Genomic DNA, 25,059 nt, shown 5'->3' with positions numbered 1-25,059 from the left:
ACGTCCTGGGAAGCCTGAGTTACCTAAGACAGGAACGAAGAGTTATGATTACCTTAGTCACCAATCAAGAATCGGGCATGAATGACATGGAAGATGTTACACAAAAGAAGAAAACTTTATTGTTGTCTCAGTCACTATCCCTGGGTGAAGTGAAGGGCACAGCACGAGGCTGTGTTCACAGTGCAGCGCAGACCTTCGGGAAGCATGTTCCCTGACGGGCCTGCTCCGACTGACCCTAAGGCGGCAGCCTCCTAACTCCCACCCCGGCCGTCTCAGCGCTTGGACAGGCCATGCTTTCAGGACACCCAGCTGGGCGTCTGGGTCGGTTCCTCCCACGCGGACCACGTGAAACCGTTACTCAGGGGAACTTTGTAGGGTGTGAGGCAAAACAAAGAAGCAAACGGGCGAGTCTAAGCCCCCACGTGGGCTGTCCCCCTGGAACACTTGGGCCTGTCACACACCCCAGGAGGGAGCAGGGCGCAGCTGCTGCCACGGCTGCCGAACAGGCCGGGGCTCCCGCCCTGGGTGCGAGGGCAGGCCAGAGGCCGAGGGCTTCCTCCGGGGGCCCTGGTGAGCTCACACTCACCCCACGCTCGCTGACCTCATCGGTCAGACGCTTGGCCGAGAGCCCGGGCAGCGTGAGGGGCTTCCTCCCCGAACAGGCCCTGGGCCCCCTCGCCGAGGTGGGGGAGGGGTGGCTTTCAGACCCAGGCCCCAGAAACCAGGAGGCACATACCGAGCTCTGAGATGCCAGAGGATTTTAAGAAAAAAGGTGGGAGGAGGGCAAGGGCAGTGGTAGTAGTCGTGCTTTGCTATTTAAAGATAGAAAATGCAAGGAAGTGCAACTTTTCTCTCCATTTGTTCTTTGGCATTCCCATCAGAGAATTCCAGGAGGCATGCAGATGACATCATGTCTTACAATTGAGCAATCCCAATCATTCTGTGAAATGCAGTTCCTGCCTGTCCCATGTTTCCAATGGAAGCTGCTCTATATTTACGTGTTTAAAGCTGTTTTATGTTACATTTAAATGAGAGTTTACTAATCTTACATATCTACCAAAAGTAGATTACAATGCATGAAGATCACATAAAATGAACTTCACCTCAAAGCATCACAAACGTTTGGAATAGAAAAAGCCCAGGGATGGATATTATAAGAAATGTACAAAAGAAGTTTGCTTACAAAAACAAAAAAGTTTTAAAATTGATTCTTTCCCCCCTGCGTCCAAATAATTGTGGTCTAGGGAACCATCAGGGTAAAGGCTTCATAGGCTCATTCCTTTTGATAAGAATAAGTTCATACAGAAGCGTATATCCAAGTGCGTGTGCAAGACACACTCACATGCATCACACACACAAGCACATACACGCACAGGGACAGACACACAGCTGAGTTTTTGTTGTTCTAGGCACTTCGTATCCATGTTAAGTCTGCCACATTCCCATTACATTTAATGAATTACTTCTTTGGAGGCAGGACATTTTCTTCAAAGAAGCCCTGGTTGACGACATTCCCTGCTGGGAAGTATCGGGCCACCACGAAGGAAGACCCGTCACTTGCAGATGCCTTCCCCACTCCCATCTTCTTTGTATTCTTCCACACCATGGCTGTGAAGTGTCCTGGAGGGGCAGAGGCAGGGGGAGAGGGAAACAGGTTAGTTAGCAGGATCTGGAGGAGGATGTTTCCAAGGATCCTCGAACCCCTGCACCGTCTTGTCAGGTTTGGGAAGCTTGAGCTTCCCATACACCAGTCAGAGGCAGGAGACATAGAACACTCTGCCTGCCTGAGTTTCTGAGGCATCAGGTCCTCTCGATCAGCCACACAAGACCCTCCTCACCTCACCGTTTGCCGATGCCCAAAGGTTTCATGGTTTCCCAGAGATCACAGCAAAGCCGAGTGACCCCAACAGTTAGGATGCCACCCACCGGCACCTGCCTCCCCCTTTCCCCCCCTGACTGTATTCTTCAAGGTCACGCATGATCTCCATGTTTCTCCCCAAAGATCACTTTTTGTCTCTCTCTTACTTGACATCTCAGGAACATTTAATAGAGTCGACTCCTTCTCTTTTCGAAGTACCCCCTCTTTTGGTTTCCATGATGCTGCCCTCTCTTGGCATTCCCATCTTACTGCCTTTTCCTCCTCTTCCATTTCGCTGGTAAATGTTGGAGGGGCCTGCCCTTCCCAAAGCTCAGTCCTGGGCTTGCTTTTCTTCACTTGCTGTACTCTTTAGGCAATTTCATCTTTCCCTGGCTCCCAAATTTATTTTCCTAGCCCAGATCTCTCCTCTGTGCTCCAGATACAACTACTTACTTGACATTTCTACTTGGATGGCAACCAGGCATGTAACCTATCCAAACCTCACTCTTGATTTTGGTTCCCCCAGAGTTACTGCTCTTCCTACCTTTCATTTCCATTAATGTTCCCTCTATGCACACAACCCTAGGGCTTGGTCTGTATTCCTCCTTCTCCCTCATTTCCCCCTCAACAACCCATCATTCAATCCTGGAGACTCTAACTCCAAAATAGATCTTAAGTCCATCCACTCCCCAAACTTGGGTTCCAACCACAAACTTTCTCCCTCGGACCACTGTAATGGCCCTCGACCGGTTCCCCAGCATCCACCTTTGCCTCCTTCAATTCACTTTCTCTAAAGGAGCCAGAGTAATCATTTTTAGACATAAGTCATATCTGTTTTCTTTCCCACTTAAAAACCCTTCAATTGCTTCCAGTTGCACCTCAGATGAAAGCGAATGCTCTGGCCCAATGGCCTCCTTTCCATTCCTTGAACATGTCCGGCTATTTCCCACCATGGAACCCTTGCACACATTGGCCACTGTGCGGAATGCTCTCCCGATGACCAACATCTTCCTATCCCTTAGGCCTCAGCCTGAATGTCACCTGTGCAGAGAAGTCTTTCACAATCACTTATTTCCTGAACACCTCCCTCCCAAGATCATCTTTTTTTTTTTTTTTAAAGATTTTATTTATTTGACAGAGAGAGAGACAGCAAGAGAGGGAACACAAGCAGGGAGAGTGGGAGAGGGAGAAGCAGGCTTCCCGCGGAGCAGGGAGCCCGATGTGGGGCTCGATCCCAGGACCCTGGGATCATGACCTGAGCCGAAGGCAGACGCTTAACGACTGAGCCACCCAGGCGCCCCTCTCCCAAGATCATCTTATCATACCCTGTTCTACCCCTCATAGCATTCTTACCATTTGCAATGTTACATGCATTTGATTTCTTGTTCATTTGCTTGGCTCCTTCACTAGGCTATGAGACTCACAGAGGCAGGAACCAAACTGCTTTGCTCACCAAATTACACTCAGTACCCTGGCAAAGCCTGGCACCGGAAAAGTGTAAAATAAGGCTTTGTTGCATGAATGAGTGGAATGAATGAGGGAATGAATGAAAAGGTATACAGAAGAACCATCTTGGGCTTGGGTTCTACCCTCACTGCAAGTGCAGGCCTTCTACATTTTGCGCTCTTTGAGACATTGACAAGTTAGAGCCTCCTTCAATTCCCTCTGCTCTGAGCCAAACAGTCCAGTTCCTTCTCAAGCTACTACCTGACCCTCCACACACTTCTGTGGTTTGCTAAGCTTCTCAGCATCAGTGTCCCGCTGCTGAGGCTGCCCTCCCCTCACTCACTGCTTCTTTCAAACTTTTAATATAGCTTAGCTTCCAACTCCCCTTCCCCTTGGGGGTCAAAGAGTTGCTGTAATGTACTCATTGCTCAATGACCATAAATTCTTCGTCCCCAAGGAGTAGAAGGTGGAAGCTGATCCTTCCCACCTTTACTGTTAAGGACTTACAGAGATCCTTTGACAGGTCAATATTGACTTCTGTAGCACAGAATGGCATTCATTTGCTCAAACAACACTGAAGAGATTACGCTTCCTCCTTGAGGGGTGGGGACCACAGCCATCTTATTTTATTTTTTTAAGATTTTATTTATGTACTTGAGAGAAAGTGAGAGCAAGAGAGAGAGCACAGAGGGTTCTCTCTCTTGCTCTCACTTTCTCTCTCTCTTGCTTCTCCCATCAGGGAGACTGATGGGAGAAGCAGATGTCCCGCTGAGCAGACAGCCTGATTGCAGGGCTCGTTAGCAGGACCCCAAGATCAGGACCAGAGCTGAAGGCAGACGCTTAATCGAATGAGCCACCCAGGTGCCCCCGACACCTATCTTATTGACCACAATATCCCCAGTGTTTAGCACTGAGCTTGGCACATAGGAGATGCTCAACAAATATCAGATGAAGAATGAAAGAGACAGAGGGAAGGAGGAAAACTGAATCAGAAGTGGCTAAGTATCCCATAGGCTAAGAAAGAAAGAGGGTAACCATTTTACACCCATTTGGGTGGATTTTTTTTTTTTTTTTTAAAGAAAATAACAAGTGTTGGTGAGGCTGTGCAGAAATTGGAACACTTGTGCACTGCTGGTGGGAATGTGAAATGGCGCAGCCACTGTGGAAGACAGTATGGTGGTTCCTTAAAAAATGAAATACAGAACTACCATCTGATCCAGTAATTCCACTTCGAGGTATAAGCCCAAAAGAACTGAAAGCAGGGACTCAGATATTTGCACACCAATGTTTATAGCAGCATTATTTACAATAGCTAAAAGGGGAAAAAAACCCAAGTGTCCACCAATGGATGAATGGAGAAACAAAATGTTATATATACACATACAATATTATTCAGCCTTAAAAAGGATGAAATTCTGATACATGCTACCTTGAGGACATTATGCTAAGGGAAATAAACCAGACACAAGAGGACAAATATTACATGACTCCACTTATATTAGATACCTAGAATCACAAACTCATAGAGACAGAAAGTAGAATAGTGGTCACCAGAGCTTAGGGGTGGGGAGGGAGAGAGGGACGGATGGGGGTTATTGTTTAATGGGTTCAACTTGAGATGGCTGAAAAGTTCTGGAGATGGATAGGGAAGTGGTTGTACAATGATGTGAATGTACTTAATCTCACTGAACTGTGTTCTTAAAATGATTAATTTTTTAAAAGATTTTATTTATTTATTCACGAGAGACAGAGTGAGAGGCAGAGGGAGAAGAAGGCTCCCCGTAGAGCAGGGAGACTGATGTGGGGCTCGTCCCTAAAAATGGTTAATTTTGGGCGCCTGGGTGGCTCAGTCGTTAAGTGTCTGCCTTCGGCTCAGGTCATGATCCCGGGGTCCTGGGATCAAGTCCCACATCGGGCTCCCTGCTTGGCGGGAAGTCTGCTTCTCCCTCTCCCATGCCCCCTGCTTGTGTTCCTGCTCTCACTATCTCTCTCTCTCTGTCAAATAAATAAATAAAAATCTTTAAAAAAAAAAAAGGTTAATTTTATGGTAAATATGTTTTCCCAGAAAATGAAAGAAGGAAGGAAGGAAGGAAGGAAGGAAGGAAGGAGGCACCTGGGTGGCTCAGTCGGTTAAGCGTCTGCCTTCCCCTCAGGTCATGATCCCAGGGTCCTGGGATCGAGCCCCGCTTCGGGCTCCCTGCTCAGCGGGAAGCCTGCTTCTCCCTCTCCCACTCCCCCTGCTTGTGTTCCTGCTCTCACTATCTCTCTCTCTGCCAAATAAATAAATAAAAATCTTTTAAAAAAAAAAAGGTTAATTTTATGGTAAATATGTTTTACCAGAAAATGAAAGAAGGAAGGAAGGAAGGAAGGAAAGAAGGAAGGAAGGAAGGAGGCACCTGGGTGGCTCAGTCGGTTAAGCGTCTGCCTTCCCCTCAGGTCATGATCCCAGGGTCCTGGGATGGAGCCCCACATTGGGCTCCTTGCTCTGCGGGGAGCCTGCTTCTCCCTCTCCCTCTGCCCCTGCCCCCTGCTTTTGTGTGTGTGTGTGTGTGTGTGTGCGTGCGCGCACTCTCTCCCCCTCACAAATAAATAAATAAAATCTTTAAAAAAAGATTGTGTGTATTTTGCCCTACAGATGAACTCCATTTTTATAATTTTTAAATTTAGGTAATACTTTATTTTGTTGTCTATATCCATAAAAGATTTGAGGTTACCAAATTGTTTATAGAATACCAAACCATAAACAGTAATCAGTAGAACTGCTGTGATAAAATCAAAGCAAGAACTAAAGGAAAACAAACCCCAGGTATAATTAGGCATCTTTTCCACTTATCCTTAAACTTGTATTAACCACTGCCCACTAAACTCTGACTTTCACCTCAGAATAGAAGAGAAACACTTCTTGCCTATTCCCCCTTGGTCCTCCTACTTTTTGAGTCACAGCTCCAGGCTTTCCAGCAGCTTTGTGAGGAGTCGCCGCTTCCACAGGCTGTCTTTTCATTAAGGCTCAAGCCCTTTTCCATGCGAGCCTTTTCTCTCAAGAGAACCGGACACTTTGGCTACTGACCACCCACTCTCTCTGTTGCCCAGACAAGGAAGAACTGCCATTTATCCACTGGTTGCCAAGAAAATGATCACAGACACAAGGTGCCCATCAGCAGCTCGCATGCCTGTGGAAGCCTTTTCCAAACAGCTGAGACTAAGATTTTCCCTCAGGCCGGGGAGGTTTCTGTCCAGAGATAATTAAGTATGGGTATTTAGAGACAAGTTAAAGGACACGACTTCCTTAGCAACCATCAGATACACAGTGGTTTCTAAATAAATCACTGACACAAAACCTTTTTTTTTCCCTAAAGGGATCACATCCTCCTTTCCTGCAATCGACCCCAACTTCCTAGAATATACATTTGAAAAAACACATTTAATAAGTTACAGTATATCCTTGCAAGAGAATAATGATAATGTGCAACAGTAAGAAAGAATGACAAAGCTCTTTTTGTATTAACATGGAACAATCTCTAACAATCTGCTGGGTGAAGAAAGCAAGTGCAAAACAGATCATATACCAGGGTATAAAAAAAGTGGAGGGGCGCCTGGGTGGCTCAGTTGGTTAAGCGACTGCCTTCGGCTCAGGTCATGATCCTGGAGTCCCGGGATCGAGTCCCGCATCGGGCTCCCTGCTCAGCGGGGAGTCTGCTTCTCCCTCTGACCCTCTTCCCTCTCATGCTCTCTCTCATTCTCTCTCTCAAATAAATAAATAAAATCTTAAAAAAAAAAAAAAGTGGAAAAGAGAACATATTTACCTAACGCTGGTATAAGATCAGACCAATTCTAGGATGATACACAAGAAATGGGTATCACTGGTTGGAAGGCAAAGTGCTAGAGACCAGGAATGGAAGGACTTTTTACCTTACACAGTTTGCAGATTTCATATCATGTAAAAGTATTATTTACTCAGAACAAATGAACCAACCAACCTACTCGTTATGTAATAAAGGGGGCACCTGGGTGGCTCAGTTGGTTAAGTGAGCCTTCGGCTCAGGTCATGATCCTAGAGTCCCAGGATCAGTCCTGAATCGGGCTCCCTGCTCAGCAGGGAGTCTGCATCTCCCTCTGACCCTCCGCCCTCTCGTGCTCTCTCTCTCTCAAATAAATAAATTAATTCAAAAAAAAAAAAAAAAAGAATACAAAGGAACAGTTTCTCTCCGCTCAGCATGCAGCAGAGAACTGTGTCCTTCATCACAAGATGTGGACTCAGGGTGGGTGGGTGGGGATAGATTACAGGATATTTCAAAGGCTCTTTCCCAACAACACGGACTCAGGTCAGGGAATCCCTACACAATGGTGCGGCAAGAAGCAGCTCTGGGGGAGCCTGAGGCATGGGAGGGGTCTTGCAAGCTCTGATTCTACCACCACCCAAAGCTGTGCTCCTGTCTTAAGCTCAGGCTCCGTCTGTCCACAGGCATTGCCCACTAGCACCTGGGACAGCCTAGGGGCTAGTTGCTCTGGGGTTTTCCTCTTTAGGGGTGGGAGATGTGGGGCAATAGGTTGGACAGGTGGTCAGTGATCATGGCAAGTCCCATCCCAGCTCTGACACTTGCAAGAGTCCCACCTTGGAGCAGGAGCCATGGAAAAAGCATCGGATTGAGGATAGGAGATCTAAAAGAAGTCTCTTCCTCTTTCTGGGCTTCAGTTTCCTCTTCTGCAAAATGGGTAGAATAAAGCCCCACCTACAACTGGTGTTGTGAGGCTTACGTGGCTGGGAATGCAGACACTTTACAATTGCCAAGTGGCAGGCACACAGGAGCGACGCTAGTAACTTGCCCTGACACGTGTCCAGGTGCTCGGGAGCCTTGCTCATGGGAAAAGCAAATCCAGAGGCTGTGAAATAAAATGTCTTCTGGACACTGTACTTTATGAAAAGAAGCCAGGTTCTGTGTCTTCACAGAACCTTAATTGCTGGGAGGAGCAATTTAACGGCCACAGAACCATCGATTCATACTTAGGGCGCTGAGAGCAGCTTCCTTGGGCCTGGCCTGGAGAGCTGGGAGGAGAAATGCCCCAGCAGATGCCACCACCTCTGCCCCACAGTCCTGCCCACACTGTTGCAAGAACCCCTACCCAAGAGGGGTGAGCAGCAAACCACAGGAAACAGTGACTGGCTCCGAGAGCATGTCACTTCCTGCTTCGGAAGAATCTTCCAGACGGTGAGAGGCCATAGGGGCTCCACCCAGGGGTGGGATGGGGTAGGGTAGGGTAGGGTAGGGGGTGGACAGGGAACCCCCTTTTCAGTTTTCCTGGCGCCTTCTGGTCAGAGAAACTCTCAGCCCCTTCTAACCCATCCTGGGCTGTGAGTAGATCTGAGTCGGTTCTGAGGAAAGACAGGCAGGCGCCAGGTGAGAGAAGTCGGCTGAGGGGCAGAAGGGAGCCCAGAACTCAGAGTGGCTGCCTGGGGCTTCAGTCAGCTGAATGTTTTACTGCTCACCCTGGAGGCCTCACAGAAAAGCTGGATGGTCCCAGGGCTGCCGAGGCCTGCAGCTCTTGCCTGCATCCACACACCAGCTCTCAGAATGTCCCCTAGAGGCGACTGCCTTGCTCCTCTCCCTCTGGGACAGGGAAGGACAGAGTCAACCCAAGTTCACACAACTAATAGTGCTGGAGCTGGGAGCAGCTATAGGCTGTCTGCACTCCAAGCTCATCTGAACCGCAAACTGGAGAGAAAAGGTGAAGGGGGAGGTTGGAGGTGTGGGGAGCATGTAGGAAGGATGCAGGGTATTGGGGGGGGGCGTTCAGACTAGAAGGAGAGAGTGAGCAGTGTGGCCCTTTTCCCGAAGAGAGGGCTTTAGAATATTCTGGTTGGTAGGAGCAGGCTGGATTGGAGGGGAGCAAGACTGGCAATAGGATGACCGGTTATAGGACCACTTCTGGGAGGAGCACTCAGGAACTTTTTAAAATCCACAGCCTCCTTTGGCACACTCTAGTCATGTGGAGAACTTGGAGCTGGTGGGGCAGGAATCCGTGGCTCACATGTTCTCGGACGGAGGGGTGTGTGTGTGTGTGTTGGGAGAAGTGATGGGGAAAGAGAGTATTGATCCCTTTGGGCGAAGTTGAACCAGAGAAATACGGAAGAGGTAAAATAGGAGGGAAATGATCGATTTTCAGAGGGTTAGTGCCTTTCCAAACTCAGACGCCCAATGGCAACCCTGCCCAGGCCCAGGCCACTGGGGTGACCCCCTCACTCACCAGTCCCGGAGGTGAAGCCAGGCTGCTGGAAGTTGTAGTTCTTGATTTCACTGTACCATCGATCAGCCACCTCCTTTCCTGTATGGAAAAGACACTGTTTCAAACTCAGCAGCAAAATCAACCTACTCGCTACTCCTTCCATCTTCTCCCCTTAACCCCAAACCACCCACCCCACACTTAGACGTCTGATAAAGCACCAATGAGCTGAAGCAGGGACTCCTGCCCATGAGTGTATCCAGGCTGAAGAGGGGGCCTTGCTGGGGATTGGGAAGAGCCTTGGCCTGGCGTTGGGGGACCTGCCCTGCCACTAACTTACTGCCTGCCCCTCTTTGGGCCTCTGTACAAGGGTTGAATGCAATGTCCTCCAAGGGCTTCTAATGATGCTCTGAGTTTTCTGGACACTCTGTCCTCATCCCACCCCAAGTGTGTCTCCTGAAATATCCACAGGAGGAAAGGCAATTGGGCTGGTGGGTCCTCATTCTAAGCATCTGCTGGTCCAACCGGTGATGGTAGGCGAAAACCCACAGCATTTCCCTGGGAGCTGTTGATGTCAAGGCCATAGCAGGGAGCCTCCATTCCACAGCAGTAAGTCTCACTCTTAACTCCGATCTACGATCTACGATATCCGATTTCCGTATGGATCAGCTGGGGTGCTTGTTGAAATGCAGATTCTGACTTCCTAGGTCAAAGTTGTCTGCACTGATGACATGCAGGCTCTGAGTCTGCATTTCTCACAAGTTCCCAGATGCTGCTGCTTCCCCGTGGACCACACTTTGAGAAGCAAGGCCTCAGAGAAGAGAGGCCTTCCCGGGGGAGCCCTGAAACGTGGCTGACACGCGGGGCCTGCCACAGACGGCGTCAGTGTCTCTGGAGGAGAGACCCAGGCACTGGTCTTTTCTAAAAGTGCTGCAAAAGATCCCAATGTGTAGCCAGGGCGGGGATAAAGACGGCCTGCGGAGACAGAGATGGGGAAACCGGGGCCACAGAGGGTAGCGACTTGCTCAGGGCTCCACAGGGGGCCAACGCAAGGCTGGGACCAATCACGTCCACTGCCTGCTCGTCCCGTCCCTTCAGGGAGCCTTCTCCCCATCAGGGCCCACGGCCTGGGCCTGGAAAGGAGGCTGCAGGCTGCAGGCTGCAGGCTCCCGCCTTCCTCAGGAGCATGCACACACCTCTCCCGGAGGCCCGCTGCTCTGGGGAAACGGAGGGGACTGCAGGCCTCCCCAAGGAACTCCCAGGAATGTCAGGCTCAGCGGGGGGTGGGGGGCAGTCATCCTCCCGCTGGGGTCTGGACAAGGCTTCGGAGGGCAAAGTAGCTCTCTCCAGCACTTTTTCCTAAAAAGCCACGGCAGCCCTGTCAGAGCCAGGAAGCTCAAGAATGTTTGGTCAGTGTGGCGGGATCACCATTCCAGGCTGCGACCTCGGATGGAGGGATTGTCTTTCTCATTTTTTTTTTTCTAACGTGAAAAAAGCTCAGTTGCATTTTTCTGAGGATAAAAGTGAATACACCAACACTTTAAAAAAGAAAGCAAAATGTGAAGAAAGGAAAACTGTGCCTGGGGATACTTGAGAGCCCACAGGGTCAGGCTGAAACTCTGCACAGAAAGGGCACAGAAATGATTTGCCTCCCCCGCCCCCATTCCTCAGCTGGGAGCTCTTCCGAAGGGGAGGGTTGGGCAGTCTGACTCATCTGTGTGTCCCTGGCACCCAGCGCAGGCCTGGCCCTGAGCCAGCCGTCTGAGACACTGTGGTGAGCGGCAGGCAGCCCCCGGGAGCACAAAGAGAGAGTTCTGGGGCCCCTTTCCCCTTCTGGGCCTGTGGCACTAAGGCTACACGGAGGAGGGTGCTGGGGCCTGAATACTGGAGGTCCTGGGCCCAGCTCAGGCGGAGGAGAGGGAAGCCGAGAAAGCAACCTACCTGTCTGATCGTAGGAGGCCCATGCCAGGTTTTCTCCGCACTGGCCACGACTGGACTCCGGGCTGTGCTTGAGGATCCTCGTGCTGGCCAGGGCCTCTGAATACCTGCCAGAGTCCATGTGCCTCCTCAGAGCGGGCCAGCCCAGGGAAGCCCCAGAGTGTGAGCCCTAACCTAGTGTGGCTGAGCTTCCTTCCCTGCCCCAGGCTAGCTGTGCAAATCAGGAGCATCACGCCAGCCTCTCTTCTGCGCCCCACAACAGCCCCATTTTACAGAGGAGCAAACCGAGGCTCGGAGGAAAAGGACCTGCCTCGGTAAGTGGCACAAGGGTTATTCAAGCCTGGCTGTATCTGCCCCCCAAACCATGTCCTTCCGGCCACCCCACTGCCCCTCCATGACAGTGGCAACAGCGCCATGAAGGGCCGGAGTCACCCCGGGGCTCTGGGGGACTCACTGCTGAGCCTCCCGGTTGAGCTTCTTGCAGAGCTTCAGTGGGGGGACGCCATGCTGCTGCCGGTACTCGTTGTGGGCCTTCAGGACCTCATTATTAAACTGCTTGGAAGCTGCAATAATTTCAAAATGGAGAAGGTCTCAGTGCAGAGAAAAGACCCACCAAGAAAGTATGCGGGCCACGCCCAGCTCAACCCTCAGGCCACACGGACAGGCTGCCGCGCCCCTTCGGCACCCCGGCCAACCGAGCAACTGTGACGCCCTGCTCCACACCCCTGATGTCAGCCTCCCCGTCTCTGCACATCTGCACCTCATGGATCACGTGGGGCCCTATGGACCATGTGAGGGATTTGGGGCTTTATCCAGGGCAATGGGAAACGGCTTAATGGGCACAAGGGGCTGAGATGAGGAGATGTGTGTTTCTGAAAGACTCTGCTGGCTGCTGAGGGGAGGCTGGGCCACAGGTGCCCAGAAGGTGCAGGGGGGTGGGGGTGGGGGTGCGACAGGGAGACCGGAACCGCTGGAAAAAAATGTGTGGAGACTGGAGAACTCAGACTGGACCTATGGGGTGTGGTGGGGGCTGGGAAGGGCTGGAGGTGGGAGCCCAGGGAGAACAGGCCCGGCTGTGGTGAGGGTGCCCATGTTGTGCTGGGGAAACCAAAAGACTGGGACAGATAAAGAAGGGGACCAGGGGAGGACAGCACTGGGGAAGTGGAGTGAGGGGACAGGGTGGAAAAGAATGTGGTGGGGGGTGGGGGGGGCAGCTGGGCCCAGGGATGCAGTGAGGGAAGAGGTGGAGGCTGTGCCCAACTGGGTCATGACTTCCAAAGGACAAGCTCAAGGAGGACGGAGTTGGGGAGAGAATAAGGGGCGGAGGCAAGGTCAACGGTGGACAGAAGTCACCCCAGTTCGGCTCTGGAATGGAACCCCCTCCATCCCACCCCCTTCATCCATCTCCCCACCACTCATCCATCCCTCTCTTGGTTCATCGTCCTTTGAGCAGCAGCCAGCCAGACACCCATCACCCACCCATCAGTTCATCTGCTCTCTGAGCGCCGCCTCCGCTCCGGCCCCTGGATTGTGCGAGAGCTCCAGAGACACAGCCACCTCGTCCTGCCCTCGGGGAGCTCACACACAGAAGGGAGACGGCCTTGTAAACAGACACCGGCAGAGTGGCAGGGCCAAGGTGCAGGTGAGCATAGGTCAAGAGGAACTTGGAGAAAAGTAACCTACCATGGGCTGGGGGATCAGGAAGGTGGCCCCCGATTTGAGGCCCCAAAGTTGCCCAGACAGGAGCCAGTGAGGCTGATTGGGAAGGCACTGAGCACCAGCCATAGGACTCTGGGAGTCGCGTGGCTTATGAGTAAGAGCCACGGCAGCCCTGACACCAAGCTAGGCTCATGTGGCAGGGGCCTGTCCCTGAGGCTTGGCGGGGGGCAGTAAGGGTGCAACACGGAGGGTGAACACAGTGCCACTCCCCCCCCCCCGCCCCAGGTCACCAGCTGCCTTTCCTCTCCTCTGCTCTTTTCATTCACCCCAGAGGCTGAGATGACCCAATGGGGGGTCTTGCCCCTCCCTCAGCTGATTCCCCAGGTCTCCTGGGGCTTCGAATCAAATGCCACTGTGTGTCTGAGGAGATGCAGGAGAAGGAAGACCCGGGGCAGGGCCTACCCTCAGGGAGCTCTGGGCTAAATGCGGCCCAGCAGAGGTGAGGTGACTGCGGGCCACGCCCGTGGCCCGTGGTGGGTGGCAGTTGAGCCGGCCCCAGGGGGTTCCAATCACCGTAAGAGTTAGGCCTCTGGGGCCCAGCGGGGCAGTTCAGTGAGGTCTGGTCACAGCAGTGTGGGCAGGGGGAGGCTGTGGCTGACAGGCAGACATGGGGGACACCGTGAAGGAAGGGGTGATGGTAGCTGCTTTCTACCATCTTGTCACGAAGACAGAGGTGGAGCTGCAACCTGAACCCTTCAGGTCTTTGTGGTCAAGAGAGGGGCCAGGGTGCCTGGGTGGCTCAGTTGGTTGGGCAACTGCTTTCAGCTCAGGTCATGATCCTGGAGTCCCGGGATCGAGTCCCGCATCGGGCTCCCTGCTCGGCAGGGAGTCTGCTTCTCCCTCTGACCCTCTTCCCTCTCATGCTCTCTCTCTCAAATAAATAAATAAAAAATCTTAAAAAAAAAAAGAAAACGTACAAACAGCCAACAGGTACATGGTACTGTTGTGCTCAGTATCACTAATCATCAGCAAAATGGAAATCAAAACCTGAACGAGATATCACCTCGCACCTGTTAGAATGGCTTTTATCAAAAAGACAAAAGGTAAGTGTTGGCCAGGATCTGGATAAGAAGGAACCCTTGTACACTGTTGGTAGGAATGTAAACTGGTACACCCACTACAGAGGTAGGTTACTTAAAAAATTAAAAATAGAACTACCGGGGTGCCTGGGTGGCTCAGTTGGTTAAGCGACTGCCTTCGGCTCAGGTCGTGGTCCCGGAGTCCCGGGATCGAGTCCCACATCGGGCTCCCTGCTCAGCGGGGAGCCTGCTTCTCCCTCTGACCCTCCCCCCTCTCATGCTCTCTCTCTCAAATAAATAAATAAAATCTTTAAAAAAAAAAAAAAAAAAAGAGAGGGGCCAAACCCTTGTTGGTGTGAAAGATAAAGATTTCAGGTTTATGCGAGGGAGGAGGAAAAGGGAAGGTACTGATTCCTGGGCAGTTTCAGATTTGCAGGATGGAAAAGCTCTGCGGTGTGTTGCACAGCGATGTGAAGGTGCGGAACACCACCGAACTGTCTACCCTGCAATGGTTTTGATGGTCAACTTTATGTCCCGTGTTTCTTAGCACAGTCATAAAAAAGATTTTGGGTTGAGTATGTCAATGTGGTATTTGGGATAACGGAGTCACAGAGGTTCTTAAAGAATATCTCAGGGGCGCCTGAGTGGTTCAGTCGGTTAAGCGGCTGCCTTCGGCTCGGGTCATGATCCCAGGGTCCTGGGATTAAGTCCCATGATGGGCTCCCTGCTCAGCGAGGAACCTGCTTCTCCCTCTCCCTCAGTCTCCCGGCTTGTGCTCTCACTCTCTGTCAAATAAATAAATAAGATATTTCCAACAAAACAAAACAAAACAGAATATCTCAGGTGGAAGCCATAGGGACTGGTAGGAACCAGAGGGGTTCTTGTTGATGAAACACAAAGGAGTCAGCAGGGTGGTTTGGCAGCTAGAACCCCACCAGCTCCTGGGCAAGGCACTGCTTGTCCTGTAGGAGCCAGGGCCCAGCTGGAGTGCCCCACCCAGCCTGGCCCCCGCCTTGTCTGAGAGGCGGCAACCATCTGAAGTGTGTCCACAAGTGGTGACCAGGTGGAGAAGGGGCTGGAAATGGGTCTTATAAGGAATGGTGGCAAGTACTGGGTCTGTTCATCCTGGAGCTCAGACTTTGGAAGACACAGAGGAGACCTCTGATGAATTCTGGGGCTCCAGAGGGCAAAGTCAGGGCCAATGGGTGGAAAGGGCAGGATGACAGATTTTAGCTCAGCCAAAGAAAGAACTTTCAATCAAAGCTTTCCAAAAAATGAAAGAGTGACCTCACAAGGTAATGAGCTCTCCAGCACTGGGGGAATACAAACAAGTGACTCTTCTCAAAAGGATTCAGGCATTGGAGGCCCGTCAGATGACCTTCAAGCCCCTTCAATCCTGAGATCCCATAAGGTCCCATCAGGGTGGGGTGAGAGGAGACAAGTGCATGGCTACCCTCAGGCTTCCAAGGAGTTCAGAGCTTCTCTAAGGAGATGGAGTGATCACAAGCGTATGTGTCTGGTGCAGGGCCAGGTGTGGGTGCACATGGTCAAGGTGGCAGCGGGTCCCCATCTAAGGGACAGGCTTGGCGAGGCCCACACTAATGTCCCTGCCAGCTCCCATGTCCCTGGCAGGCCACAATGGGACACCACAGGAGGTGCATGGGGCTGAGTGGCACGGGCAATGGGGACCACCAATGTACCGGGGAAGGCTCCCTGAAGGAGGCAGGGAGGAGGCAAAGCGGGCACAGAAAGAGCCAGGGCAGACCAGGGAGCTGGTGGATCCGGGGCTATGGGGAGAAGGGGGAGATCCAAGGAGTAGGTGGGTAGCTAAGGTGAAGCCAGTTTAAAGGCAGCTCTGAGTGCCAGGCTCAGGTCGCACTGGACCCAGTAGTGCTATAAGTCCTGCAGTCTTTTTGGCAGAGAGGGACATATAAGGCTGCTAAAAACTAGGTCACTGCACTCCCAGAATGTGGGAAGTAAAAAGAAACAAAAGTGAAAGTTCCTGTGCCCAATCTAAGCTTGGTGCCCAGAAGCCAATGCTGGTTACTGTTGCCAGTGGGGCCAGTATGCTGGGCCAGGGTTTCTAGGAAGGGGTCAGGAAGACTTTTTGATAGGGGAGCCTTCTCTCCCTACCCCCAGCCACACTTCTGAGGCTAGTCTCCACCCAGGCGGCTCCTCAGAGCAGGGCCTCAGCCTCCGTGGGGTCAAGATATCACTTGTGAACACACCCAGCAAAACGCACACCTTATTCTGTAGAAAAACCCTAGAACACAGATAAACATAAAGATTAAAAGTCAAAGAAAACCCACACATCCCCACATTAGGCAGGGAGAGCCCTCACAGCCACCCCACAAGGGGGTAGGGTAGGAATGATGTCCTTATTTTGTAGGAGGGTAAACTGAAGCTCAGAGAACGACAGGCTCAGGGTGCCAGCCCAGAATGAAAGAGGTCCTTTCTTCGGCTGACCAACCATTTCTAGGTGCCAGGCCTGTACATGATATTATTTGCTTATTGCCACCTTTTGTGGGAGCCCCCACTACTGTGCCTTTTTTATTGATAAGGAAACGGAGGCTCCAGAAGGAAAGTAACCTGCCCAAGTTCCCACAAATGGTCCAGGGGTAGTAGACCCACGAAGAGGGAAACCCTGTCCTTAACCCCGAACTACCCCCAAGGCCCAGGACACAGAGGAAAGCACACAGAAGAGACAGTGGGGTCACCAGATCCAGGAGGAGGATCGGGTCCAGTGCGGTTGGGCCTGCCAGTCTCTGAGGAGGAGGAAGGAAGAGGAGAAAAGAACTTTCTCAAAAGCCTCCTCTGTGCCAAGCCCTTTATGGACAGACCTGTCTGAGGGGCCCCAGATGAAAATCAGGGGCTGCCGGGGACAGTTGTGGGGCTTAAGGTCAGAGCCACCGGAAGGTGGGAGGAGCTGTCTGGGCCTGGCTCCCTGTGGCTGAGGGACAGAGTCAGGGTGGGTCTGTCTCCACCACAGGAGGGGGCGATGAACTAGGATGGGGGCTCTTGAAGGTCCTCTGGGGCCCAGGCTTCTAACTGCCGGATAAAAACTCAGGTCCTGCCCCTCCTGCCTCTGGCTGTTGGCTGGGACTCCTCCCTCAGCGTTGGTCCTCTTCTGAGGCCTCCCTGGGCCCAGCATGACTCATTTCTCTGCCCTCTCCAAAATCCCCACCAAAGAGGCCCATCGGGAATCAGGAAATTGTGGACAGGCCCCTTCTGTCCCCTTAGCAAGAGGCTGGAAAGAGACCTGGTCCCATCTTTGGGGCAAAGCTGGTTTTGCTAATTTATCAGGAAGAAAAATTTTAAGTTGATTAAAAAAAAAAAAGGAATGAGTTCCAGACGGGTAGCCTGGGTGGCTCCTGCTCTTTCTGCCTGGGTTCCAGGAAATTCAAGAGGCAAATCCCAGCTCTGCCTTTTAATAGCTGTGTGATCTTGGACAAGTTGTTTAATCACTCTGTGCCTTTCTCCCATACATAAAATGGGGAGAATAGTTGCTACTTCACAGAGTTGTTGTGAGAGTTAAATGAATTAACTTATGAAAATGCTTTAGAGGGGCGCCTGGGTGACTCAGTCGTTAAGCGTCTGCCTTCGGCTCAGGTCATGATCCCAGGACCACTGGGATGGAGCCCCACATCAGGCTCCCTGCTCGGTGGGAAGCCTGCTTCTCCCCTCTCCCACTCCCCCTGCTTGTGTTCCTGCTCTCACTATCTCTCTCTGTCAAATAAATAAATAAAATCTTTAAAAAAAATGCTTTAGAATAGTTCCAGAACACAGTGAAGAGTTCCTAAATGTCAACCATAATTATTATCGTCACTTTTGGGCAGAGACCCTTTTGGCCTCTGGCCTTGGGAGAAACTGCCTTGTCAAAGCCTAGATTTTAGGGGCTCCTGGGTGGCTCAGTTGGTTGAGCCTCAGGTCCTGATCCCAGGGTCCCAGGATGGAGCTCCATGTTGGGCTCCTGCTCAGCGGGGAGTCTGCTTCTACCTCTCCCTTTGTCCCTCCCCCAGGTTTGTGCGAGCTCTCGTTTGCTCTCTCTCAAATAAATAAAGAAAATCTTAAAACAAAACAAAACCTAGATTTTATTTTATTTTTTTTTTAAAGATTTTATTTATTTATTTGACAGAGAGAGACACAGCGTGAGAGGGAACACAAGCAGGGGGAGCGGGAGAGGGAGAAGCAGGCTTCCCGCTGAGCAGGGAGCCTGATGTGGGGCTCGATCCCAGGACACTGGGATCATGACCTGAGCCGAAGGCAGACGCTTAGCAATTGAGCCACCCAGGCGCCCCCAAAACCTAGATTTTAAAGCGAGCAGGGCTGTTGGTATTTAAATTGGTCTCAGACATGTGCAGGGTGAATGAGTACATGAACAAATGAATGGAGCCCCCACACGGGCCTCGAGAAGGCACTAGAATGGGAACCTTCTCATTACAGAGGAGGAAACTGTGGTTTTCAGTTGGATATGTGAATTGCCCAAGGTCACACAATGAGTCCACATTACAGCCAGATCTAAGAATGTCCCTCCCTTCGCCTTCTCCCCTCCCTCATATCTTGCACACTTTCACTTCACATACGTCTTCCTCTCCCTAAGGGCAAAAATGACGTACAATGAAGAGTTGCCCAATTGCCCACTTGGGAACAAGGATGTCCCAGAGCGCGGCCCCCAGGCTGCCCCTTCGCGGGCAGACAATAGTCCTTGCAGGACTGAAGGAGCCAGGGAGAGCTAGCTCTGGCCTGCAGAGTGGCTGGGCATTCTTGGCCGGGCCTGCGGCCCCTCAGGCCTACCACAGGCACCGGGCAAGTCCCTGCCCCTTGGCCCGCTGCTTCCCCACCTGTGTGAAGGAAGGATGGATGACATCTGCGGATTTCAAAGTAGCTTCAAAGCAGGAAACCCTTTCTTTGAACCACCTCCTCCACCCTTCTTTTTTTCAATAAAGTCAACACATGAAAATGGAACTGCTGGAATGATCTGGTCCACACAGCCTTCCCCGCAGAGATGTGAGAGTCCCCGCTCGGTAGGAAATTCCTGGGCTAGTCAGTCCCTAAAAGGCCTTCTGCTCTGCTGTCCTCTGGTGCTGGGACATGTGGGTAGTGGGACACTAAGATTCTTAGAGGTAACCACAGGCTGTGTAGAGGTCCCTATGGAGCTGGAATCCAGGGTGAGAAGCAGGTGGGGAGCAGGCGGCAAGTGGTCATGTGGCAGAGGGAAAAGCACACAGCTGGGAAGGCAGAAACCCGGGTTCAAATCCCTATTTGTCCACTTACTGGTCAAGATATGAACTTGGGCAAGGTATTCAACCTCTATAAACCTACAAAATTGATAATACCTGCCCTGTAGTGTTGTTAACAAATGTTGGTACCATGTATAAAATACCTAGCTTCAAGTCTGGCATGCACTAGGAGCTTAATAATTGGTAATCACTATTATTAGGGACCAGAGGCTTCTACAGAGCCTGAGGCCAGTGCTTTTCTTCTCTGCCCCCATCACACCTACTGCAAAATGAAGCCCAGCAGGGAGACCAGGGCTAGGAGCAGGTCCTGGGAATCTCAAAGCACTGGGCCAAGTGTCCTCTGGAATTTAAGCTGTCAGTTGTGTAATACTTTTTCAGTAATGCCCACAACCCCAGGAAGCTCTGATGTATATCTGAGGTTAAAAATTAAAAAGAGATTGGCCCCTATGCAGTGATGAGGAAACTGAGGCCCGAAAGAAGCAGGGGCTGACTCCTTACCCTGGTCTTTCTGGAACCACATAAAGCCCCTGTGTGGGTAAATATCCGTGAGTGCTATGAGCACTGCAGGCACAGATAACCTCTGGCTGGTGGCCTGGAACCTCAAGGCTGGGCCTGTGTTGAAGGCCCATGCGGCCTGGGTCACCTAGAAAATTCACTTTCTCTTGGGGACCCTTAGGGGAGCCAGACACTGTCCTGGGGGCTCATAGTTTTTGGGAGAGCCAAGTGAAATGCATGTGCCTATGAGGGAGATAGGCCTGGACCAGCATTCTGGAAGGTCCCCGGGTATGTGTGGTGGGGGTGGGAATGGGGGGGGGACGCCTGCCTGAACCACCTCTTCCTGTCCTCTGCCACTGCCCTCCACCTCTGAGAGCAGCCTGACTGTGCATCTCTGGTCCTCCGAGTGCCACCACCAGCCTGCACCCAGACTCACCCTGCTGGCCCTTCCCTCATGTTCACAGTAAGTCGGTCACCAAGGCTGTTTCTGGCTACCATCTCAAATATCCATCTCCTCGTCCTCTGCAGTCCTTAGATGCCTCTATCATCTCTCTCCTGGGTAAATGCAATAGTCTCCCCTGACCCCCACCTCCACTCTCCCCGTCTTAGCCACCCTCCACCCTGGCACAACTCGGGCTTTCAGATCAATGTCTTTCAGTGGCACCTGAGGTCCCATGGCTAAAGATCCTCCAGGAGGTTCAATGATCCCCTCTGCAGAGGAGATTTCTCCCTCCCCTGATCTCCTGCCACTCTCCACCTGTACCCGCCTTGTGGCTTGAATCACTTCCCACTTCTTACTGGAGCCTATCCACCCCCACCTCAATCAGCTTTAGGATTCACTTCATGATCCAAATGAATACTGCTGAGGACAGAGGCCTGCCCTCCACAGCAGGGGGCCTGCAGCTTGGCACACAGCTAATAAATAGATGGGGGGAAGAGAGGGAAAGAGAAAAGGAATGAAGAGGGGAGAGAGGGAGGATGGATGAACAGATAGAAGAATGGGCATATAGCTGAGTATTAGAAGTTCTGGAAAACTGGGGCGCCTAGGTGGCTCAGTCGTTAAGCGTCTGCCTTCAGCTCAGGTCATGATCCCAAGGTCCTGGGATCGAGCCCCACATCGGGCTCCCCGCTCTGTGGGAAGCCTGCCTCTCTCTCTCCCACTCCCCCTGCTTGTGTTCCCTCTCTCGCTGTGTCTCTCTCTGTCAAATAAATAAAATCTTAAAAAAAAAAAAAAAGTTCTGGAAAACTGTTTCTTAGGGAAGAAGCCAGAAACAACTGATACAAATGTAGCTTTAGAGAATTTGTGGATTTTCTTTTTTTTTTTTTTTTTTTTAGATTTTATTTATTTATTTGAGACAGAGAGAATGAGATACAGAGAGCATGAGAGGGAGGAGGGTCAGAGGGAGAAGCAGGCTCCCTGCCGAGCAGGGAGTCTGATGCGGGACTCGATCCCGGGACTCCAGGATCATGATCTGAGCCGAAGGCAGTCGCTTAACCAACTGAGCCACCCAGGCGCCCCTGGATTTTCTTTTAAGGTACAGAGAAAGGAGTTGATTTCTCAAAATGCTTTTTCACATCTGCCATGCTCTTGCCTCATTACCGCCTATCACCCTGTTCTTGAACTACATGGCAACTCCTTATGTCACCTCTCCATACTGGAGAGCATATGGGCCACCCTCACTGTACAGATGGGGAAAATGAGGCACAGAGAAGGAAAGAGCCTTGTTTAAGATCACACAGCAAGTGATTAGCAGAGCCAGGGCTGAAAGCCAGACCTGTCACAGCAGGTCAGGATGAATGCCAGGGAAAGCCACTTACTCTCAACACCAGTACCTCATGAGCCTGGATCTTGAGAAGAGATTCAAGGAGGGACCCAGCCTCACCCACCCAAGGATGACAGCCCCAACTTCCCATGAAGCAGGACTTCTGAACTCTGTTGGACAGCTGTTCATTGAGAGTGTCCTGTGAGGCAGGAACTATGCTGGGATAGACTCAGCCCCTGGCCCCCAGCAGTGAGGCGTCTGTGGGAAACAGGTCCATGGCTGGGGTAGTGTCCCAAGCTGACTGCTGGGAGGGCTGCAACAAAGACACAGAGGGGGCCGTCCCGGGGGGGGGGGGGAGGGGGGCGGAAATCAGGGAGGGGAGCCCAGGCCAAGTTGAGCCTAGAAGGATGGAGAGGATTTGCAACCTCAGCAAAGTGGGAGAGGCAGAGAGGTGGTGGTGAGCGCCGGGAGAGGGAACCCAGGGGAAGGGACAAGGGTGCCAGCCTCCTAATAGCTGCGTGCAGGGGGAGGTAAGAGGTGACGATCAACTCCCAGGGGGCCCCATGCCCCACGGAAGAGTACGTACTCTTTAACCTGCCGACAATGGGATGAAGGGTGTTAGAAAGTGACAGGACAGAGCTGCATTTTAGAAAGCTCACCCGGACAGCCACAGTGGTGAGGATGAGCAGCGACAGGTCAGACATAAAGGGGAAGCGCGATTCTGTACCCGGGTGGAGCCAGACTGAGCCTGGCACAAAGGGGGCGCTCAGGGGAGGAGGGACAACGACAGAAGAAAAGGATGCTCAGAGCTGTCCTTAGGAGGGTTGGTTGGGGAGAGCTGTTTTGTAGCAACAGATGCGGTCATAGTTTGGAGGCTTTTTCCAATTCTAACTCTGCTCCAGAAACAAAGCAAAAGCCACGCCTTGGCCGGACGCTGAGCGCTAATCCCATCAGCGCCTGGAAACCCTCCCTGACGCAATCTCTGGCTCGCAGACAGGGGGACCCTCCCTCGGTCTCGCCTTCCCTCCTTCTCTCCCGGGGGCCCGACGGCCACCCCGGCTTCCTGGCTGCCCCGGAAACTGCCGGCGCGGAGCCTCCGGGCGCTTCGCCTCGCACGCCGCTCCAGCCCGCACCCGGGGTCCTGCAGCGCAGCCCGCGTCCTGACCCCGCGTGGCGGCGGCCGCCCCGCTCCCCCGGGCACCAGCCCGCCGCGGGGGAGGGTGAAGGCGGGGGTCCCGGAGCCGAGGCTCGCGAGCCCTCCCCGCACCCGCCCGGCCGCCCGCGGGCTCACCTGACTTGCCCATGGCCCGCTCGGCGCGCTCCCCAGTTCCCGCCGCCGCTGCGCTGCGCTCTCTTGCCGGCCCCGCGCAGCTGGACCCCGGGGGAGGAGGCCGGGCGGCCGCAGCCCCTCCCCCGGCGCGGCCCGGCCCCCGCCTTATAAGGCAGCGGCAGCTGCCGGCGGAGGCGCCTGGGGCCACTCCGCCGGCTGCCCGGAGGAGGCGCCGCGCGCTCCGCTCTCCGCGCGCCTCCCCGTCCGACTCGGGAGAACTCGCCTCGCGAAGGGACCTCCTCGACTGTCCAGGGCTCTCCCGGTGTGGACTGGGAGTCCGGGACCTCCCGGATCTCAGCCCCGAACTGCCCCTCTCGGGACGGAATGGGGGTGCTTAGGGAAGCCGCTAAGGCGCTGCGAGGAGCGCGGTGCTTACTGTGGCGGCACGAGAGAGACAGTTCCAGCCCGCATCACCAGGGGTCGGGGCTCTCCCCACTTCGGCCTGACCCCCACAAACACCCCAGGCTCCGAGTGCACCGCCTTCTGCTCCCCAGTGACACTGGACTCCAGGGGCATCTCTGTCTTCTTCACAGGACATACCCTCCGGTGCGAATCAGGGTTGGAGTCCGGCTCACCCTCCCAACCTCGCCAACCCTGCGTGGGCCCTCCCAGGGAGGCTGCGGCAGCCCTGCTCTGACCTGTGGGCCTGTCCGTCCTTGGCTATCAAACCAAGCCAAATCCCCCACCCCTGAAGTCTGACTCCAGACCTGTCTCTTCAACCCCCTAACTTCATCCCATGCTCCAGTCAAACTAGACTTGACATTCCCCAAACACGCTCAGAGACTTCTTCCCTCTTCGCCTTTGCTGGGCCTGTTTCCTCAGCCTGGGTGCCGGCTCATCTCTGCCCATTCGAGTCCTACCTATCCCTCAGGGCCTTTGGGTCCCTTTAACTTCCAGAGGCTCCGACCTTTCTTGATATTGGGGGCTGTGGTCAGTACACACCTGGCAATGGGGAGACTTGGTCTCAGTCATGGCCCCACCCCTGGGTGAGAACAGAGCACTTGCAGGAAGACACAGCCTGTGTCACCTGCGTCACTCCCCCAGAGTAACTCCTTAAGTAAAGGAAGCTAAATTCAGGTAGGCTCTTTCAATAAATGGGCACTGAAGTGAACTGACTTGCTGATCAGAAGGGGAGAATTTGCCATACGACCGGCTTCAGATGTCCAGTAGGGCAATGGTACTCTCTACTTCCTCCCCCTATGTCAGACTTTCAAACTGTGGTAGAGCGTTAGAAAGAGCGGCCCACCCTGAATCAAAGGGAATTTTGGTGCTAGATGAAGATCCAACCCATTGTGTTCAAAGCCCTCTCCCGTTTTGCCAACAAATGCCCATTGAAATGACCAAATACACCCTGTTCCATATCACCTCTAGAATCTCTAGAAGGCTGTCTCCATTGTAAGGAAAACTTCAAGGCCGGGAGTGGAGACAGCTGAGCACAATGGAGCCACTCACTGCCTGCTGAGAAGGACCACTGAGGTTCACTCCCATTTCACCCCCATACAGAGATAAGGGTGGGCTTGGAGGGGCTGGGGAGGACAAAATCCAAACTTTAGTGGCATCTTTGGAGTCTGTGCGGGGTGGGGTGCTGTGGGCTGTAGAGGTGGCCTTAGCTTATGGAAGGGACAGTGTGCTGAGTGGGGTTGGGGCAGTGCCAAAGTTGCCCCTTCCAAGGGCTGTGGGCTGGTTGGAGGGGGAGCCACTGGCCAGCTGGTCCCAACCGGTGCCCGGGCAGCAGAGATGAGAGAAATGGCAACAAAGGTCAGACACAGGGAGGGTTTGACCCGAGGTATCACTTCTTTTTCATTTTATGTCCTATTTAAGAACTCCTTACTTACTCCAAGATCATGAAATATTTCTGTTTTCTTCTAGAAGTCTTTTTGAAAGAATTTATTTATTTATTTATTTATAGCAAACTGGGAGGGGGGCAGAGGGAGAGAGAGAGAGAGAGAATCTCAAGCAGACTCCACCCTGAGCTGGAGCCAGAAGTGGGGTTCGATCTCACAACCCTGAGATCATGACCTGGGCCAGAACC

General features: G+C 52.6%; 1 protein-coding gene and 1 long non-coding RNA gene across 3 annotated transcripts in view; one reads left to right on the top strand and one right to left on the bottom strand.

The window, feature by feature from the left end:
- Positions 1–96: 96 nt before the first annotated feature.
- On the bottom strand, positions 97–23,342 carry GLIPR2 (GLI pathogenesis related 2). The gene is made up of 5 exons (XM_045882680.3): positions 22,989–23,342; positions 11,916–12,024; positions 11,465–11,568; positions 9,548–9,625; positions 97–1,620 (listed from the first exon to the last, which is right to left on the bottom strand). Exons 1-5 carry the CDS (start codon positions 22,999–23,001, stop codon positions 1,460–1,462), a joined length of 465 nt encoding a protein of 154 aa, XP_045738636.1. The 5' UTR covers positions 23,002–23,342; the 3' UTR covers positions 97–1,459.
- Positions 23,343–24,652: 1,310 nt separating this feature from the next.
- Positions 24,653–25,059, top strand: part of LOC135362631 (uncharacterized) — a 14,452-nt gene continuing 14,045 nt past the window's right edge. Inside the window, exon 1 of one of the 2 annotated variants that reach the window (XR_010407544.1) lies at positions 24,653–24,785. This is a non-coding gene — a long non-coding RNA (uncharacterized LOC135362631). Of the gene's footprint in view, positions 24,814–25,059 lie in introns of both variants that reach the window. The other variant, XR_010407543.1, reaches the window with a different exon arrangement.

Source organism: Mirounga angustirostris, unplaced genomic scaffold (genome assembly GCF_029215605.1).
Source record: "Mirounga angustirostris isolate CCGP_5_RB_7025 unplaced genomic scaffold, mMirAng1.0.hap1 SCAF_15, whole genome shotgun sequence".
Lineage (NCBI taxonomy): Eukaryota > Metazoa > Chordata > Mammalia > Carnivora > Phocidae > Mirounga > Mirounga angustirostris.
Note: the sequence above shows the minus strand (reverse complement) of the source record. Positions and strands in the feature narration are given on the sequence as shown.